At 36.4% G+C, this 20000-nt stretch overlaps 1 protein-coding gene and 1 long non-coding RNA gene across 6 annotated transcripts in view; both read left to right on the forward strand.

Annotated features, from left to right (window-relative positions):
• Window positions 1–1727, forward strand: part of LOC135227088 (carboxylic ester hydrolase-like) — a 51200-nt gene extending 49473 nt beyond the window's left edge. For all 5 annotated transcript variants that reach the window (XM_064266937.1, XM_064266935.1, XM_064266936.1 and 2 more), the window contains 2 exons: window positions 709–838; window positions 1285–1727. In XM_064266937.1, the coding sequence (XP_064123007.1) occupies window positions 709–838; window positions 1285–1395 (241 nt within the window). In that variant the 3' untranslated portion in view covers window positions 1396–1727. The remainder of the gene's footprint in view (window positions 1–708; window positions 839–1284) is intronic.
• A 6986-nt stretch (window positions 1728–8713) lies between these two features.
• The window catches only part of LOC135226796 (uncharacterized), a 209759-nt gene continuing 198472 nt past the window's right edge, over window positions 8714–20000 (forward strand). Inside the window, exons 1-3 of the long non-coding RNA XR_010317284.1 lie at window positions 8714–8781; window positions 12177–12381; window positions 12700–12852. This is a non-coding gene — a long non-coding RNA (uncharacterized LOC135226796). The remainder of the gene's footprint in view (window positions 8782–12176; window positions 12382–12699; window positions 12853–20000) is intronic.

The raw sequence follows: 20000 nt of genomic DNA on the forward strand, positions 1-20000 counted from the left end.
CACTGAGCTCATTAATAGTGCCCAAAACTATACCAGGAAAACTAAGGAAAACACACATGACATTAATCCACTACGCACCAGCATCGATAATGCAGCGTCTATTCAATGCGTTGCCAGCTCATCTGAGGAACATATCAAGAGTGAGCGTAGATGTGTTTAAGAATAAGCTCCACAAATATCTAAGCTGCATCCCAGATGCAAAATATACCGGAAGATGCATTGGCAATTCTCTGGTAAACATTAGAGGTGCTTCACACTGAGGGACCTGGGGCAACCCGAGCGAGCTGTAAGGTCTGTAAGGTAAGGTCCTAGGGCTGGCCCAAAGGATTAGATATTTTTACGTGCCCAGGAAACAGTTGGTTACCTAGCAACGGGACCTACGTCGTATTGTGGGATCCGAACCACATTATATCGAGAAATTAATTTCTTATCACCAGAAATAAATTCTTCTGGCACAACGTTGGCAGGAGCGGGAGTCGAACTCGCAACTACCGAATCGGTTGTCTACTTTATATATGGGTGAGCGATGGTGTACCTCAGTGACCCCCTTGGGATCCTTGTTCCTTTGTCCAATTATGAAGCGATCTAATACTGGAAATGTACCTTAAAATGTTAAATGCTAAGGTGCTTGTCCCAGTGTTATCAAATACAGTTTGGAGGGGGAAGTAAACTTAGTCAAATTCTCATAAGAGGTTTATTCTGTTCCAGGAAACCAGAGGCTGATCTGGAGTCCTTGTCTGACATTCCTGTCTGGGAACCAGTGAAACCAGGAGAGCCTATACCATACTACGACTTAACCCCAAACCCAGTCATGGTCCATGAGTATTTTGGGCTGCAGGTAAGCTCTGATCATTAATCTATACAATATGCATATAATTTTTCAAGGCGATAATGTTCATTGCGCGGGCTATTATGCAGCGTAGAATCCCTGCAGCTAAACGCACAGGAGTTCACAGCAAGGTTTGAGTAATTACATGTGAAGAAATAAATTACAATTACTTTTAAAAAAATTTAACTTACAATTATATTTATATTTGGACATAGCAATTACACTATAATTACATAACAAATTCATTTACAATTACAGTTACAAGGGATTTGGTGCGAGATTAAACGTTAAAATTTCTTCAGGCATCGATAATTGTAAATTCGGTTTATTTCTCTTCTTATTCATTCGTAAATGGCGTAAGGAATATTCTATTTAAGCAGCAGTGGCATCTACTGTTGTTCGATGGTAAATAAAGAAAAAGTGGAGAATTACTAATGACATGGTTTTAATTCCAGGCGCGAAACTTCTGGAAGCAAGTGGTACCTGGCGTCCTTTCCCTGTCAAGTAAACCAGCAGGAGAAAGTCAGAATTTTGAAGAGGACTGTAGGCACGTAAAGGGTCTCTAGATTACATTTGCAGATGTTTTCATACTTTGATGTTGGTCTAACATAATGAGGGATTATAAAGCCATTTTGCTAAAATTCCATTAGCATAACTACTTTGATTGTGAATAACTAATAGTAAATAACTGATACTGGGCTTTCTGTGTTCTTCAGTTTTTGATTACCCTCACAGTTGTCGTGTGCCTGTTTGTTTGTAAGTACAACACTTGCGGCAAAGATGATGAACTGATGTATACGTTCCATAATCTGTATATATATTGACTATTTTAAAATGTGATTCATCATCTGAACAATAATGATAATACTAATAATAATGATTAAGCAAGCACATAAAACTGAGTCTTTCAATTTGTCCCTCAAATCATTCCACGGATTGAAATGGTCATAAAACGGAAAAGAAACTTACCCTGGATTACTCTGAAAAGTTGATAAAAGTGGCCTGGAGTTTAAATTTTATTTGCAGAGCTATGGTTTGTATCACGGAATGCCAGAAGCAGAGATATAATAAAAACGGTCGACAACTGCATGTCCTTTTGAGGGTACTGTGAGGTTACAGATGTAATTCCCTTGGGTTCTCTTAGCACTCTTATCAAGAAAAAAAAATTTCGTTTGTGGAAAATATCTGGTCGTTTTACAATACCACCTTCATTTCAGTAAGCAATGTTCGCGCAGACTGTGATTTTCTTTAGAAATCTAGCATGAAGGTAAATGATTACCTCCGATTCGGTCTATAAAGTTTTTTTTTTTTTCTTTTTGTGAGGGGATGACACAAATCTGCACAAGACCTGTTGAGAATGAACTGGAAAACTCTACGAGAAAACTTGCCTTCATATCCTTACGTAAAGAGACCGGCAGAAGATTTATGTTGAAAATCTTTCACCAACTCTTAAGTCCGTAGTTATGTCCAGTCTGAATTTGGGATTACAAAAAGTAGCAAAACTAGCTACACATAATTCTATTTCATTTTATTTCTTTACCTGACGAGACAAAGGCTCAGAGTAAGAAAAACAAAAGTACGCCGATATGATTCCCGCTGTTGCCACCAAGCTGGATGTTACAGTTTCATTCTTCAGCTAACGGTCGTCTGTCGATAGTGGAGCTGAAATCCCTGGTTTTGACGGTCACGAACCTCGTCTCCGTCCGTTCGGATGTAAAGTGTGAAGGGAGCTGCTGTACCTGTAAAGTGAAGAACTTTTATCATTATCCCCTCAGTCGGAGACTCTGGAACTAGGCTGATAGTTGCCAGTATAGGTTCATTATACATTTCTTAATCTGAGAAAAGAGTGTGGCATATCTGATAAAAAAATCCTTTGCCCTTAAACTATACTAATGTTTGTGATTCTCTAAAGGCCCCCATACACTGAACGATTGTCGTTATCGACCTACACACACACACACACACACACACTATTCAAGCAGTATGAACGATCTCCGCACCGATTTCAGTCTGAACAAATATTTTGTCTCTAGAAGACTTCGGACATCATCTCTCGAAGAGACGCGCGCGATAGCGATATATCGGCAGAAAAAAACTATACACTGAACGATCTGTGTATGAGACTCGAGTCGCAAGCCAGCAACCGGGTCGTGGCAGATTTTCGCTGAGATCGTTCAGACACGAAGCTCCGCCCACTTTTGCATTCAGACAAGCCCATACACAGTGTTTTTGCGAAAGATACAGAGTCGTTCAGACAATCGTTCAGTGTAATGGAGTCTTAAGTGTGAATGAATTATGCTCATTGGTAAGTTCTCTGCTTTCGTCATATTTTATATACCCCAGTCACCGAACTCGTTCTCACTACGTCCCGAAAATTGTTGCCAACGGACTCAACTGTGTTCGAACGGATTGGACGTAGTAGCAACCTTTTACGATCTGTTTACGAAGTTCATGGACTGTCTAGGACGGGAAAAGTGCTCCAGAACTTTGAGCCTGTTCAAAATTTTTTTTGCCGCCCATCCCATCCTGTAATTAGACGGAATGACAACGTACTTGAAAGTTGATCTAGGTATATTAGGTCTGCCGAGTTGTTAACCAAAATAAGAGCGCTCTGCGCATGACGTCACTTAAAAGAATAAGTGTTGCCCATGTTGGTTGCCAGTTTCTTTTTACTTTCCTTATATTTTTTTTTTACCCAAATTAGGGTAGTTAAACGTCAAATTCCTTAAAACCCACATCAAAAATTTACTCAGTTGAAACATATTTGTCATGAAATAAGCCAAAACAAAACTTTTTAATCGAAATTATTTTTGTTTCATCTCTATTTTCTTGTTTAGGTATCTCACCCTAAAAGACAAAATTTAGCCAAAAATTTAAATTACTTCACTGGGAAGATCAACAACCAGTTTATTTAATTTCATAGGCAAGCATTCTTATACGTGAATGGATTTGGATATATCTCTCAAAGTTTAATTTAAAAAAAGAAATCAGGTGCCATATAGAGATGACTCTTGTTAATTTTATTGACCCAGAACCTTTAGCCACTTTGAGTGTCAGTCATCTTTTGGCCTAAAGGATGATACCGCATTGAACTTTTTTTTAACAATGTAGCCACCTACGTATATATATATATATATATATATATATATATATATATATATATATATATCGCAAAGATATTGTGGCCATATCCTCTGGAGTGTTGTCTATATTGTTCTCAAATTCTACTAGATCCAAGTCTGTATTTTATATGGTGCTGGTTATGCAAATTTCTAACGCAAGTTTACGCTCGTTATACGATGTGGCTTTGTTTGATGCATCTCATCGACACCAAACCAGCTGATAAGCAATCGTTATTTTCATTCCTTTTATCTACGTTTGTTTTGTCGCTGATTAGTGCAATGTTCTTACCGAGAAGCAACTTTCTAATTCTATATTTATAGTTAACAACACCAGGGTAATCATGCAATCCACTCATCTGTCTGCAACACCCACGATACAGATCACGCCCTTTCGGAAATTGTAATACGATACAGATCACGCCCTTTCGAAAATTGTAATACGATACAGATCACGCCCTTTTGAATATTGTAATAAGTGCTTGATCTTGCGTTGCATACTCTCATTTTTGTCATTACATTGATATTTTTACAAAGAAGAGTTTTCTGGTTGTCTAAGTCATTTCCATAAGCATTCTTGACTTTACATCTCCAATTATGCATGATGAATTTATGAGAAACAAATCATTTATCATAGAGGTAAATGCCACAGTAATCTTCCAAATACTGCTTCCTAACAGCCCCCTCTCACATAAATATTCAATAGACTTAGCATATTTTAAAAGCTGAAGTTCAGTTTTTTCAAGTTTATACGAATTCCACTAATCTTATGATCTAGACCAGTGGTTATCAACCTGGGGGGTGCACCCCCTTAGGGGGCCGTTAGCAATTTCCAAGGTAGGCGCTAGCCCTAGGTAAAAATGAATAAAAAATTCGATTATGAAAAAATGCAAAAGTATCGCCTTATAACGTAACTTTCCTATAGTCTACTACCCTAGTTAGGGTCGTTTGGCTTACAATGTTTTGTAATTATTGACCTCTCTCCCCATCACTCGGAACCCCTTATTTTTCTCTTTATTTTTCAAGTCTGGGAGGGAATTTTACTCACATATGCAAGGGGGGCGTGGAAGGAAGGACCGACTCTTAGAGGGGGCGTGGTCATATAGAGGTTGAGAACCACTGATCTAGACCATATGCTGTGTATGTCTTATTTAACATTTCCCTAATACAAGAATCAGAATTAAATAAGTCAGTGTTCAATCCTCTAAACAAAGGCCCTTAGTTATAAAATGATTTCGTGTCAGTTTTATCATTTGTGGGACATCGGCAAATACGAGTATTTCCCTATCATGACATGGATTTTTTTCAGTGTATTGCAACTTGCGTTAATTTCACTCGGTCTATCCCAAAAGCATTCCATAATTTATGGATCAAGAACACATGCAATTACTGGGTGGCCTGCTCTCCACTTTCACAGTCATTCTTATCACCATCTCATGAACACATAATTTATCAAAATCATAAAAGATGAGTTGTCTCCATTTAGCGGTCAGGACATTCAGCATGATAACCTGAACTTTTCAATAAGGGTCTATTTTATTTAATCTATATGTTCTTTTATCATGATTCCAGTACTTTGCGATGGTCATTTCACCAAAAGATATTACGGCTAGCCTTTCTTCTACAATAAAAGCTTCAGCTTTCTTTTCATTAATGACAAAACTGATGCCTATATATACCTGGCTCACAAGGAAAACTTCTATAGGAGTCTTTCGCGTGACGTCATGGCCCCTACTGCGAGCCAGGTAGCCTGCGCGTCGTCAGAACTAATATACCTAGACCCACGGTCTATCTGGACCGTGCCTAGACCGTACTTGAAACCAATATACCTTGCTTGAAACGAGATGGACGCGCTACAGACGGAACTGCCGTACTTCGATCTTATTAGGGACGTGTTACGACGTGGCGCAGTCGGGCGTCTATTGGCCGTACAGCCCCCGTCACACCGAACTTAAATTGGTTTGGGCAAGTCTTAGCCCTTTTAGATTCTGAAGCATGGTTGAATATTGGAGTCGTTAAGAAGTCTGTCATTGGGATAACGTCTTGTATGTAATTTTCTAAGCACAGAGCACAGTATGCAAAAGTCAGCTATGTTTATGAGTACTACAGGATCACCTGATCACCTACTTCGTATGAAAGAAGGGTGACCTAGTGGTTTGAAAGTCTGATTAAAAAATACACACAGTATTATATAGGAAATGTATATTTATAGAATATATCTCGTCTTTTAGTTGTTAAGAGTACATATGAATAATTGCCATGGAAAAATTCATCTGTAACTGGCTATACAGTTCCAAGTTTGGCGGTAAGAAGGCCTGTGACCTAAGTACCAGATTATGTACCCAGTGGCAAAGTACTGAGAGCCGAACTTAATCTGGGGCCAACCATATGACAAAGGGGTAAAATAAATAAATAAAAAATAAATCAATCAAATCAAAGAGGTATGATGAACAAAAATCAAGAAAATCCATAGCATAGAACAAAGAACAAAGCACCAACTAACACAATCAACAAATCTCATAGCATAGAACAAAGCACCAGCTACGTAACTCACTCAACAAATCTCATAGCATAGAACAAAGCACCAGCTACGTAACTCACTCAACAAATCTCATAGCATAGAACAAAGCTCCAGCTAACTCACTCAACAAATCTCATAGCATAGAACAAAGCTCCAGCTACCGTACTCACTCAACAATCTCATAGCATAGACAAAGCTCCCGCTAACGTACCACTTCCAACAATCAACAAAATCTCATAGCATAGAACAAAACACCAACTAACTCATTCAACAGTGACGCCCTCTGGGATGACCACGTAATCAGAGAGACCGGATTGTCCCGTACAGGAAGCGTCTGGAGTTCCTGTCAGTAGAAGAAAGTGTCAGAGATTTATTATTCCTTCGCACCTGTTTTATTTCTAACGTAGATACACATATAAATCACAGTTTCAGAGAGAAAAGTGTTTCCCTGATATTGTTCAATAAGTCAGTAAAAAAAAAAAAAAAAAAAAAACAAAAAATACCACTGTTAGGTTACGTTATACAGGTATATAAAAGTTTGCATACCTTACTTTTCATTGTACAATAAAATTTTTAACATTTTAGCCTTATTTTTGGCTTATATATATATATATATATATATATATTATATATATATATATATAAGTAAAAAATAAGGCTAAAATGTTAAAAATATATATGTGTGTGAGCAGTGGCGATTGTACCCTCAAAAAGTGTGGGGGAGGGGGGCGCCAACTCTGGGGCAAAGATAATTGTTGGGTGGGCATCATAGGAAGGGTGACTGTAAAAATAATTACAATTTTGGAAACATTTTGAAACTCATGGAGGAATGAATTTGACCAAAGGTAAAGGTTCATATAGAATTTTGTTTGACTCCTAAGCAAAACAACTGTAAAGCATCTATCTGATATTTTACCTGACTTGCATAATACGAAAATTTAACATTCAAAACTATATACAGTTCCAAACAATAAGCAAACATTAAAGAATGGATAATATGTATAAATATAATACACATATGAACCAAATAAAGAAAGGTAGTAACTATATGAAATTAACAGATATACATGGGGCATGTCATGACAATTCTGAAAAGGTTCAGTTCGACATTTCATGTTTCCTGTATATTTACTGATTCACTCAATATGAGTGTTAGTAATTTAACCAAATCATGTTGTGTGACTAGTTAGTGGCTATTGTTATATTCAATAATGATAAATTTTATATATAATATTTCATTAAACAAGTGGGGGGCAAACCAGGGACATGGCCAAAATCTGGGAGGGCAGCTGCCCCCCCTGGAATCGCCACTGTGTGTGTGTAATTATATCAATAAATAGGTAGCGGTACTAAAGAACATGGCAGTAGTTCCTGACTCGCTGATACTTTCATTGTTAAGTCAAGTTGTACAGAAAACATCCACAACTACGTATATCTGCCTTACTAACTTGCACATCGAACATAATTAAAAGGACGTTAACGTTTAAGAAAGAATAACTTGTAATTTTTTTCGGCGTTTTGTCCACAAAACTCAATCTATACCACAGTAAAGGCAGAGTCAATTAGACTTCAACAAATGTTCAAAGAAAGGTCTGTTGCAGAATATGCAATATAGTAGAATTCGACTTTCACAGGCTAGTTCTTTTACTACGTTACGCTGATTAATTTGCATAACTATTCATCAATATTAGCAATCCACATTTCTGCTCTTCTGAGAATATATAGTAAACTGGCATTTTCTATATATTTTATATGTTGCATTCACGAGAAGGACTTTATTTAAAAGATTAACGTGGAAAAGATGGATTAGGCTACTGCCACTAAAATTAAATCTCATAGAACATAAAGAACTTTCTCGCAAACAGATAGCTGTAGTATCATCTAGTCACAGTGTGTGAATTATCAATGATAAAAAAAAAATATTATCGGTCTGAGTGGTGGAACTTTTTTGGATGCGGGAAAATGCGGCAACTGAACATAAGCTTTATGATGCCTTTATCCAGGATTCTCACTCACTTGGAATGTTTCTGTATGAATTTTTTCATGTCAAAATTTTGCCATCCCTGACACAATTATGATAAATACCCAAATGATGTTATTGACAGTAATATGTGTATTCAGATTTTTAAATAATATAGGTCTTTTCGAGTTAGAACGTAACCGATTTTCCCGTTGGCGGGAAAATAAAAGTCGGACTGTAAGAACAAAGCCCCATACTTGTAACTTATTAATCCACTCAGTGTGACTGCTGCTCCGTTGGACATAGGATGACAAGAGATATGTCCTGGCGAAGAAAGGAACTTATGCGTAAGGTCAGACTTGAAACTTATACCCTTGGCCAAAGGTAACACCTCGTCGACGTGTTATAGGAGTTTAAAGTGCGTTAAGGATAACAGATAGATGACTTTAAAACTGACTTCGATGTGGCGGCGGTCAGGGGTATTGTATACTATGTTATAGGCGCTATTTGAGAGACAATCTCCCTTCCTTCAGCAACTGGTAAAAGTTTTTAAATGCAAACTTAGCAGTAGATCTCATATATGACGGTAGAACGTATCCCACACGAGAGATGCGCGTAAACAGTAATGGAAATGCTGATTTCTTAGGTATACAATGAACGCCAGCAAGTCTCACGACTTAGGATCCGCCATAACGTTAGACTATAGATTGCCGCGAAATTTTCAAGCAACACCAAGTAAACCGTGGCGTATCGAAGTAAATTTTCTAGCAGCATAAAGTAATATGAACTGCATACTTTTTGTAAATGTATAGAATTTTTTACGACATAGCAGGAAGGTAGTGACTGAGCATTGAAGCCTATAGACTTTCTATTAGGCCAAACAATGTTCATTTAGACCCGTTCATCGACCCAACCGTAGATAAAAGATAGCAACATTTAAACTCAACTTCTGTGTACCGTCAGATTATGGGGGTAAAACCTCAGACATACCTAATACCTATCAAATCAGGATTTAGAGCTAAAGCGTTGCCGGACACAGTGAATGAATGCTTTCCCGCCTCTTGGTCTCGCGTCCATATGATCCCACAGTACCCTGGGGCTCTCTGAACAAAAACTCCATAATTCAGATGGGCGATCTGTCGTGTGTCTGAAATAATATGCGGAAGAATGCTTATTTATTTGAACAGGTGTTCGTATGTGGTGATGCAGGAATGCATTGATGTTTTCCGCCGAATTTGGCGGTTGGTGGAGTAAGTGAATGGACACAGTTGCTTAAAAGGTTTAGGTAAAAGTGAACGTAGACCAATGTGGTGTTGTGACACCGGTTATTTCCCTCAAGACTTTGTCATGTCTTCAGTAATTGCATCATGAGTCCTCGTTTTAACATTCTGGCGGAATTGTTGTTGTTACAGTAAATGGGACTTTTAATTAATTCAACGATTTAGACATTTTTCTATTTAGCAGATTACCACACTTAATACTATCCATCCGTAAATAGTCTGCCAAGTAATTCAAACGTTGCCCGTAACACCATCATTAAAATTCCGTAGATTAAAAGGCTACTCTTATATGTGATAGGCCTAGCATAATTGTAAACTTGGAATATTGTTTTTCTGTCCCCTTTTTACATCCTTAAATGCAAACCTTGTGGAATTAATACTACGAGTATATTACACTGCTTTGTTTGTGTGCGAGATCGTGATGCATGGTAGAAAATTTCCGTAGATTTTAACAAAAATTTCCAATTAGGTGTATCAAAGTATGACCCAAATCGTGAGTTATCATCATTACTAATAATTCAAAACAGTCTAATAATGCAAGTGAATCATGCTTCCACTGTTGTTCTTGTAGAGGTATCATAAGGCTGTTGCAATACGTTCCAAACTGACAGTCATATAGTTTAAACCTACATAGTGGAAACAATTTGGGATGTAAAGTGATACCAGAAAATGTTTGCCCCTGCTCGAGCTTTTTGATTTAAGGTAGATTGAATTTGTTGGCATCAAAGGAAACCGAGAATTTCATCTTTTACGAATGAGTGTTGTGATTCATGTAACTGTCTCCATTTTAAACTATCAATTTTAGAATCATGCTCGGCCTATGACACATAACTGTAGATGCATTTCGAATGGGAAGTCGGTTATGTTTCTTATTGTGCATTGCCGAACGATCTGAAGAGGATAAAAAAAGTGTGATTCTAATACAAATACAAAATCACAGTAACTTACCGTAAAGATCCCCCTGGCTTTCAAAGTTGAAGCCTTTCACGACTCCAACGGTTTCTGTGTGGTACTGAAGGCAGCCGTCTGGCGCCGTCGAGATGAGAAACACGCTGAATATTTTAGTTATGAAACTATGAAGGCCTTGTACATGGGAACTAATAAAGCTATTTACTTGTTCTCTTACCACGGGCTTGTGAGAGGAGAAACGAAAAAGTTGTCAGATCCATATTATTTTTTTTTCTAGGCCTAGTATAGCCATAGTATCTCCTCACCTTTGGTCGCAGAATTACACGGAATCTGTGAAACTTGAATTTTCCAGGCGGTTGAAGGGACGGGGAGAAAAATATCGACGATAACCTCTATAACTTCGAGAGGGCCTCAGTGGCGTGGTTGGTTTGGTGTTTGCTTCTCACCTCGGTGGTCGCGGGTTCCATTCTCGGCCATTCCATTGAGGAGTGAGAGATATGAATTTCTGGTGATAGAAGTTCACTCTAGTCGTGGTTCGGAAGTCACGTAAAGCCGTTGGTCCCGTTGCTGAATAACCACTGGTTCCATGCAACGTAAAAACACCATACAAACAAACTCTATAACTTCGCCAAAGGGAACAAAGTCTACATACACTGCAAAGAGAAAAAGTGTCTTCATTTATTTTTCTTCAGAACTGCAGTTCTAAGTTGTCTTAACACCGACAGAAAGCTTGGTTGGAATTTAACAACAAACTACTGTTCTGCAAACTGGAATATATATATATATATATATATATATATATATATATATATATATATATATATATATATATATAAATAACTAGTGTTTAATTTTTTTTTATTTAGCACGATGCAACTGGAGGTTTCTGTATTGTAATGACCAATTATTTTTTAAATTATTCGTTTACTAGACTAGGAAGCTAAATGAGCACTTAGTCATAAGATTTTGCTCATGTACTCATGTACAGTAGCTGAATTTGTGAAAAATTGCATATTCCCATTTCTAGATACCGTAAACTAATGTGACACAGATGCACAAGATAAATAGGCAGCAGGCAGGTTGAGAGAGAGAGAGAGAGAGAGACGATACCTTAAGGAAAGTTTCACTGGTATGTGTGAGGCTAACCACCTTGTTCAGTCCCTCCCTTTTTCGGTTATGTAATGGAATAATGTCAGGTTAAGCCTGTATTATACCAGCACGGACTCTTGCTCATGAACATTTTATTTAACGGGGTACTTACCAGTCACATCTGCTAATTTTTCTTTTTCTCTGTCTCCCTCCACCCCATTTTCGACCTACAACTACCACCTAACAACTAGGGATATGAAATTTCACTGTTTAGACCCACAGAAAGATATGCCTTGAATTTTATTCGGAAGGATGTTTATGTAATCTTTCTGTGCTGTCCATCATTACTGCCACAGAGCGGACGACAAAGAAATTGAGTAACTTTTAATGTACTCCTGAGTAGTTTGAATAGTGTCCAAATAATTGCTTCACTGAGGTCTTTCCACTTACGCATTCCATGTTTTGACAGTTGCGGTATCTATGATTGCTAGAAAAGTTTACCTATGCAACAAGTGCCAAGACCTTGGGCGCAGGATCCTGAAGCGGTGCCAGCAAGGAGGCTGCACTCCTGAAGAGAGCATGCAGCTACCGACGGTGAACACGTCGTCCTCGGTTACGCATTGGTCGTACAGTGTTTGACGGAGCTTTGAGGGTTAGAAACCAGAGGCGCTAAGGTGAGTCTAGTGTACTGGAGAATTAGTACAGTAGTATTCCGGCTCACTTGGAGCAAATGCTATTAAATAATTTACTACAGGGAAATCAGAATTTAAAGAAGAGCTAGTTTATTATAGCAATGGTTTGCTGCGATTCATTTGAAAGAATAGTCTCAAGTCATTTAGTTAAACCTTTTTTTTTTTCATGACCCCTACTGCAGCACAGGAAATTATAACTAACCTCCTTGTATTGTGTTCAAAGGTACCAGCAATCCTACCGCAGTTGGAAAAGGCTTTATTGTTTCTTACCCTCATTTTCTCTTGTTTTGATCCACCCAGATGTAGTAGTACTTTCCGTCATGGTCGCCTCTCCAGCCGCGAAGGTGGTTAGAACTGCCATTGCAAGGAAACCAGCTGCTACGACGCGCGGAAGACCCCTCATGTTGAACAGGGGAATCAGATCAAGACACCCGCACATCTGCCTCTGACCAGGTAAGTCGTAGTAATCTGGTTAATACTTTTGATGTAGAGGGAGTCTAAAGCATGCACATTTTTTTTGTGTGGGGTTCAATCGCGTTCATTTGGTGGTAAAAATAAATGGATATGCGGTAACCCCCACGTCATTCAATTTACAGACGGTTTATTGAAGTGATTTATCCAATTATTCGGAGTTACATAACCTCTAATTACTATTGTTTTATCAGTATCAGCCAGTATTTCTCAAACATTGCAATGCACATTCTTAGTTGCCTTTTGGTCTATTTGTTGACAGTTCAGCGTTATGGGAAATGGGCTCTGTAGGGGAGTAGTATCTTTCATTTCACTGGTAAAAAAAAGTGTTTTCTTCGAGCTTATATATTTCTGGTTAGGCAAAAGGGTTATTTTTCCCTCTTATTAGATTTCCTAAGATGATTGACTTGGAAAACGTTTGATAGAGCTAGAATTTGCCTGTCATTTCATCCAATACTTCTTGAAAATAACTTACGTACTTGTTGGTGTCAGATTCTCATCAAGTATCACAAACTGATCTTGTCCATTAGACGGAACCTCTTAATAGTCTGTAGAACTTTCACATATAGTACTGAGATTACTTTTGTGATTCAGTCTTTATTGTGCTTTTCTGAATATAGCTCAAGAGTGGATAAAGAGAACCAACATTAGTTGGGGTCTGTTTTGATTTGTCAGTCTTCATTGGCTATGATTCGCCCTCGGGCATCACTTAAGGTTCTTTGCTTCGGCCCCTAGCTGCAACCCCCCTTCATTCCGTTTACTGCATCTCCGTTCATATTTCCTTCGTTCCACCGTTTCCTAACAATGGTCTTAACATCATATTTTCAGCGCGGAATGATCTCATAGTTCCCAACGCATATTATATTCCAATTTTATATTCCAATTCCAGTTCCATGGTAAAATCTGGCTCGGTTTACCCTCGAGAAGTAGGAATGAGTTTGTCCTTAGTAATATTGTATCTCCATCTGCAAGTGGACTTCATCGGATTAAAATTCCCACGTCTGGTAAGAATGGGGTTGAATTAACAGCCCATCATACCGGCAGTAACGTGATACTTAGCTTTAAAGGAAATGTTCCCTACAGTTCCCAAGGACCCGAGTATAATTTGATACCCGGATGATAAATGATGACGATCTGATGCTTAGTTTAGATAAGTCTTATACATTTCAAGCCTCAGTAGCTATTGGTCGTCCTTGTGATTTTCACTCTGTATAGAACCGAGAAACAGCATTACGCTTTTAAAGGACTGAAATTTCTCACAAAATACAATTTCGTGGCCTAGGTAGTGTTCAGGTTATTTTATACAGTGGGATTTTTCGCTTGCAACTGAAATATATATTATACGTATATATACACATTCACATTTATGTGAACATTGTATATATATATATATATATATATATATATATATATATATATATATATAATATATATACATATATATATTATATATATACATGTATAAACATAACAATGCCTATGAATACTTAACCGAGAAGGTGCCTCAGTGCCCTGATCGGCATGGTCTTCACCTGCTACCTCGGTGGCCGCAAGTTCGATTCTCGGCCATTCCATTGAGGTGTTAGAGATTTGTATTTCTGGTGATAGAAGTTCACATTGGGCGTGGTTTTCGGAAGTCGCGTAAAGCCGTTGGTCCCGTTGCTGAATAACCACTGGTTCCATGCAACGTAAAAATACCATACAAACAAACAAACAAACTTACCGAGAAGATTTACACAATTGAACTCGCCTGCTTAAGTATCGTCTCGTCCGTTCTAGGCACCAGATACACAATGAACGAAACAGATGAAATATATAAGATCCAATCCCAGGCCACCTGTCAGTGCTGAGAACGTTTCCCCGTTTACCATGAATTCGATGGAACCCGCCAGGAAATGACGCAAAACTTACGGAAGATGAATTTCCCACGTGTGATTATTTATTTATTTATTTTTTTTTTACGGGGAGAATGTTTTAATAACGGCTTCATTTTTTGAGCTAAGACCTTGCATTTCTTTTTTATTTTTCGCTCTTTAAAATATATGTGGCATATTAATTTTTAAGTGCTGTTATTATTATTATTAATCAAATTAGCTTTATTATTATTGTTATTATTATTAAAAATTGGGGCAAGGAACCAGAAGTGGGCAATTATATATTTAGCTAAGATAATATATATTAATATAATATATTATATATATATATGATATACTATATATATTATATATAGTACACATATTACATATATTAATCTATATATATTATTATTATATTTATATATAATACATAACATAAACATATACCTATACATAATATATTATTATATATTCATAAAATATAATTATAATATATATATATATATGTTAATTAATATTATTAGTATTGATATAATCAAAACTCATGCTCTTTACCGTACTGATGTTTAAGATTAACACAAACTAATGTTAAGAATAAAACTGCCCTGTATCAGAATGGCAACAACTAAAATTTTGATTAGGTTGATATTATTATATATATATATATCTATATATATATATATATATTATTATATATAAATAATATTATATATATATATATATATATATGTGTGTGTGTGTGTGTATTAATATTATATATATATATATATATAATATATTATATATATATATATATATATATATATATATATATATATATATATATATGAGGAAGACGAGAGAGAGAGTAAAGTAGAGAGATTAGAGAGAGAGGAGAGAGAGGAGAAAGAGAGAAAAGACGCTGCTAACAGCCAGTGAGAGAGATATCAGCACCGAACGAAGAGTTTCTTATCAATGAAAAGAAAATGATTTCGAAAGGTCTCACGGGTCACGATAAACTTATTTAAACTTATTTCTTTCATTGAGCCGATTATATATAACAGCCTGATAAACCATTCTGAGAGTAAATGTGATAAAAATTTAAGTATATATTTATATGCATTCACGTTAGTTATCACTTTCATTTTAGATAAGTTTCTTGTTAAGTCTGACCCGTCACCAAGGTCACAGTGGACCACGTTGATATTTTGGGTGGTCCACAGCATGTTCAATACATTCGGTAATAAACTATAGACTGATACTTATACTATTAGTACATATATTTTTAGTAAACTGGAGACTGTTACGTATACTATTGGTTCATATATTTTTAGTAGACTGGAGATTGATGTAATATGTTTCATTGGAACGTATATTTTGAACCTTACTGAAAATAAAGTAAGAACAGTTTTATCCAGGTGAATAATACAATATTTATTGATTTGTATTATTCCTATTCGGGCTGCTAATCTTGTAAGATGCATTTTAATCCAGAATGTTTATTTTATATATTCTGTGCTTTACTTATTATTTCTCAAACAAAGAAAATGGGTTCACGAGATATTGTGTTATAAGGCTGGTGAGGACCACTGAATTCTGGAGAACTTGAGTGTCGAAGAGTTCATCTTTAATTAAAGAGATTGAAATCGCCGATAAGTCCATAAATAAAATATCTATACCAGTGCCTCTCCTCTGTCTCTCCTTCTCTCTCTCTCTCTCTCTCTCTCTCTCTCTCTCTCTCTCTCTCTCTCTCTCTCAACGGCATGTGTGGGGACCTAGAAAAAAACGTGATATATATTTGTGTCGGATTCGCAAATAACGGGACCTGCCTGACATATTTTCCAAAAAATATGTCGGCCTTAAATATATATAATATATAATATGTTATATATATATATATACTATATATATATAATATTAATATATATATTAATATATATATATATATATACTGTATATATATATATATATATATATATATATATATATATATATGAGAGAGAGAGAGAGAGAGAGAGAGAGAGAGAGAGAAATAAATACGTATACCAGTTCGAACTGAATACGATGCTACTGGAGAACATTTCACAGTCCATTGTTTCGAGTACCGACCGCCGGTATAGCGCATTATTAAAAGAGGTTAATTACTCCATGAAACGCATTACATCTAATTACTGCGCTGTCGGGCTGGTTAATGAGTTGATAACTTTCGCATCAGCTGATTGTGACAGTAATAGATAGTAAGACTCATGAATACGAATCGAGTTTAATGGCGATATTTTGTCTTCTAAAGCATGGGTCACCTTCGTCGTTCATTTTTCTTAACATATTGTTTTGTTCGCTGAGCACATCCAGGTAGCGTTTTTTTTTTTTTTTTTTTTTTTTTTTTTTTTTAAATCAAGGAGGGGGCCGGGGGCAGTGATTGGTATCCTTTTTCGATTTAGCCACTCGTAAAAAAAAAAAAAGTTAAAACACTGATTCGTTTTGTACCAGTTAAGAGAGGTGGAAAGTTTTCGTCGACGATGACAGACAAAACATCTGTCTCAAGTTCGTACTTAAGATTAGAGATAGATAGAGAGAGAAACATTTTTGCATAGAACATATTGTCATGTACTTAATCAACTTCACTCTGGAAGCGAGAAACAGAGGCGTATCCCCTCTCAGCTTCTGTAAGAAAAATGTTTGAGACTTTCTGTAATATCTTAGATTTTGGGTAACCTACATAAATTTAAAAAAAAATTGTTTTTGAAAATAATTTTTTTCACATGCTTTCCTCTCAGAGTTTAGAGAGAATAGTTTAATGGCGTCATTTAAGAGGAATTTGGTCAGTCAAAAGTCAAATCATTACCATATCGGGATACCCAGTACCCAGTTCATTTAATATTTGCATTTTCTTGCACAAATTCTTAAAGTATAAGTATAAGCTGCTTGCACACCGAAGTATCGATAACACCGACACTAGGATGATAGACAATCAGTGATGTCATATTTTTTTATTGTACATAATTTTTTCTGGAGATGAAGTTGAAAAAATATTAATATTTCATTGTGAAGAGGACCCCCTAGGGGACCTCCCGTGAACTCCAGGGGTCTGCGGACCCCAGTTTGGGACCGTTGGTCTAGATCATGGGTGGCCAGACTTTTAGACTCCAAGATCTATACTCTAAAGACTGAAACTCCTTTACGATCTACCGTACTACGTAATCACACATTATTACGTGGGAAATAATGTTTTTCAAATCGCCATGGTATGATAAATCATGAGTACAATTGCCTCTTATATTTATATATATATATATATATATATATATATATATATATATATATATATGCTTGTGTTATTGTTTGTTTATCATAGGATTGTGGGGGGAATGGCGATCGACCAAACAAGTGGCGACGATCGACCAAACAAATGGCCGTGATCGACTGTTTGGCCACCACTGGACTCTAGATAATGTATTATTGTAAAGAAAACGAGTCAGGGATTGATAGAGAGAGAGCCTGAGAAGCCCTTAGATTTCCAGAGGCCATAAAAGCGAAAAAAAATACGGGAGACGCCTCGACTGGAAAGGCAAATGTACATGTGAACACGGGGACGCGAATATGTCCGTCTTGTGAATGCCGGTATCCGCTCTCATATTATGCAAATAAGGCAAAGCCGGGTCAGGTCTCTGTTACGGCTGCGGCGGTGGCGGTGGTGGTATGTTCGCAGACACACAGCTCCCGGTGGCTATCGGAAGCTGCAGATGATGCTGATACGGAGCTACAGAGCAGTTTTTTTTTTTTTTTTTTTTTTTTTTTTTTTTATACACGATCTTTAAACACGTATTTTTTTAAAGGCCGAACTTTAGATACCTAGTTTTTTTTTTATGAACTTGTGTGGGTGATTTTTTTTAACACGAATTGTACTTTTTTTTTTATAAACCCGAACTTTACAAGTAGTTTTTTTTTAAACGAACTTTCGACACGTAGTTTTATTTTACGAACTTAAGAATTTATTTTATTTTTCATTTTATTTTATTTTATTTTTCTTTTTATTTTTTTTGCTGGCCGGAAACGAACTTTAGATCCACCAAGTTTTATTTCTCTCTCTACTCTCTCAACACGAACTTTAGTTACGTACTTTTTTGAAAACACGAACTTTAGACACTTGGTTTTTAAAACCAAAATCTATCCAGGTTCATTACTTAGGGCACTTTGCAGCGTCCCTTCGGCCCCTAGCTGCAACCCCTTTCATTCCTTTTACTGTACTTCCATTAATATTCTCTTCCATCTTTCTGATACCCACCCTCCCCTAACAATTGTTGCACCTTTCAAGCCAATTTCCCTTTCAGCGCTGAATGACCTCATAGGTCCCAGCACTTGGCCTCTGGCCTAGATTTTATACTCCATTTAGAGGGCGAGAGAGGGTCTCTCTCTCTCTCTCTCTCTCTCTCTCAAATATCATTGTATGATTATCTAGTTAATAACGGGTCCCGTTTAGAGGTTTGCTTCCAGAGGGAAAGATCTTTTCTTCTGCGTGCAATTTTGAACCGCTTTCCAGTTAGCGAGGAAACGCTAAAGTTTTTATCTGATTAAATCTCATGATGATCCGCTCCAGTCAACATAACCTCGCGGTATGTGACCTTATGGGTATTCCTTAGACAAGACTGATGGAGTAAACATAAAGAGCATATATATATATATATATATATATATATATATATATCTATATATATATATATATATATATATGTTGCTAGTCCACTGCAGGACAAAGGCCTCAGACATGTCCTTCCGCTCCCGTCTGTTTATGGTCTTACTATGCCAGTCTATACCCACAAATACACTATATATATATATATATATATATATATATATATATATATATATATATATATATATGTATATATATATATATATATATATATATATATATATATATATATATATATATATATCACATATATTTTATATATATACACATTTATATTATATATATACACACACACACACACACACACATATATATATATATATATATATATATATATATATATATATATATATATATATATAACACACACACACACACAGAACATAAAGTCCATATGGTTTTATATAGAGCAGGCCTTAACAAAATGCAGGTTTAAGGGCTGCATAAATAAATCACAGTTAATAATTTAGCATATCGAATAAAAAAAAACACTTCGAAATTCATTCAGTGAAGACCTAATCTATAAATCAGGCTTCCGTGACGCTGGATTCAAGTACATCTCCTATAAAAAGAGATCTGTCATTCACCTTATTTCGAAGTCA

The sequence above is a fragment of the Macrobrachium nipponense genome, chromosome 15 (genome assembly GCF_015104395.2).
Source record: "Macrobrachium nipponense isolate FS-2020 chromosome 15, ASM1510439v2, whole genome shotgun sequence".
Classification (NCBI taxonomy): Eukaryota; Metazoa; Arthropoda; class Malacostraca; order Decapoda; family Palaemonidae; genus Macrobrachium; species Macrobrachium nipponense.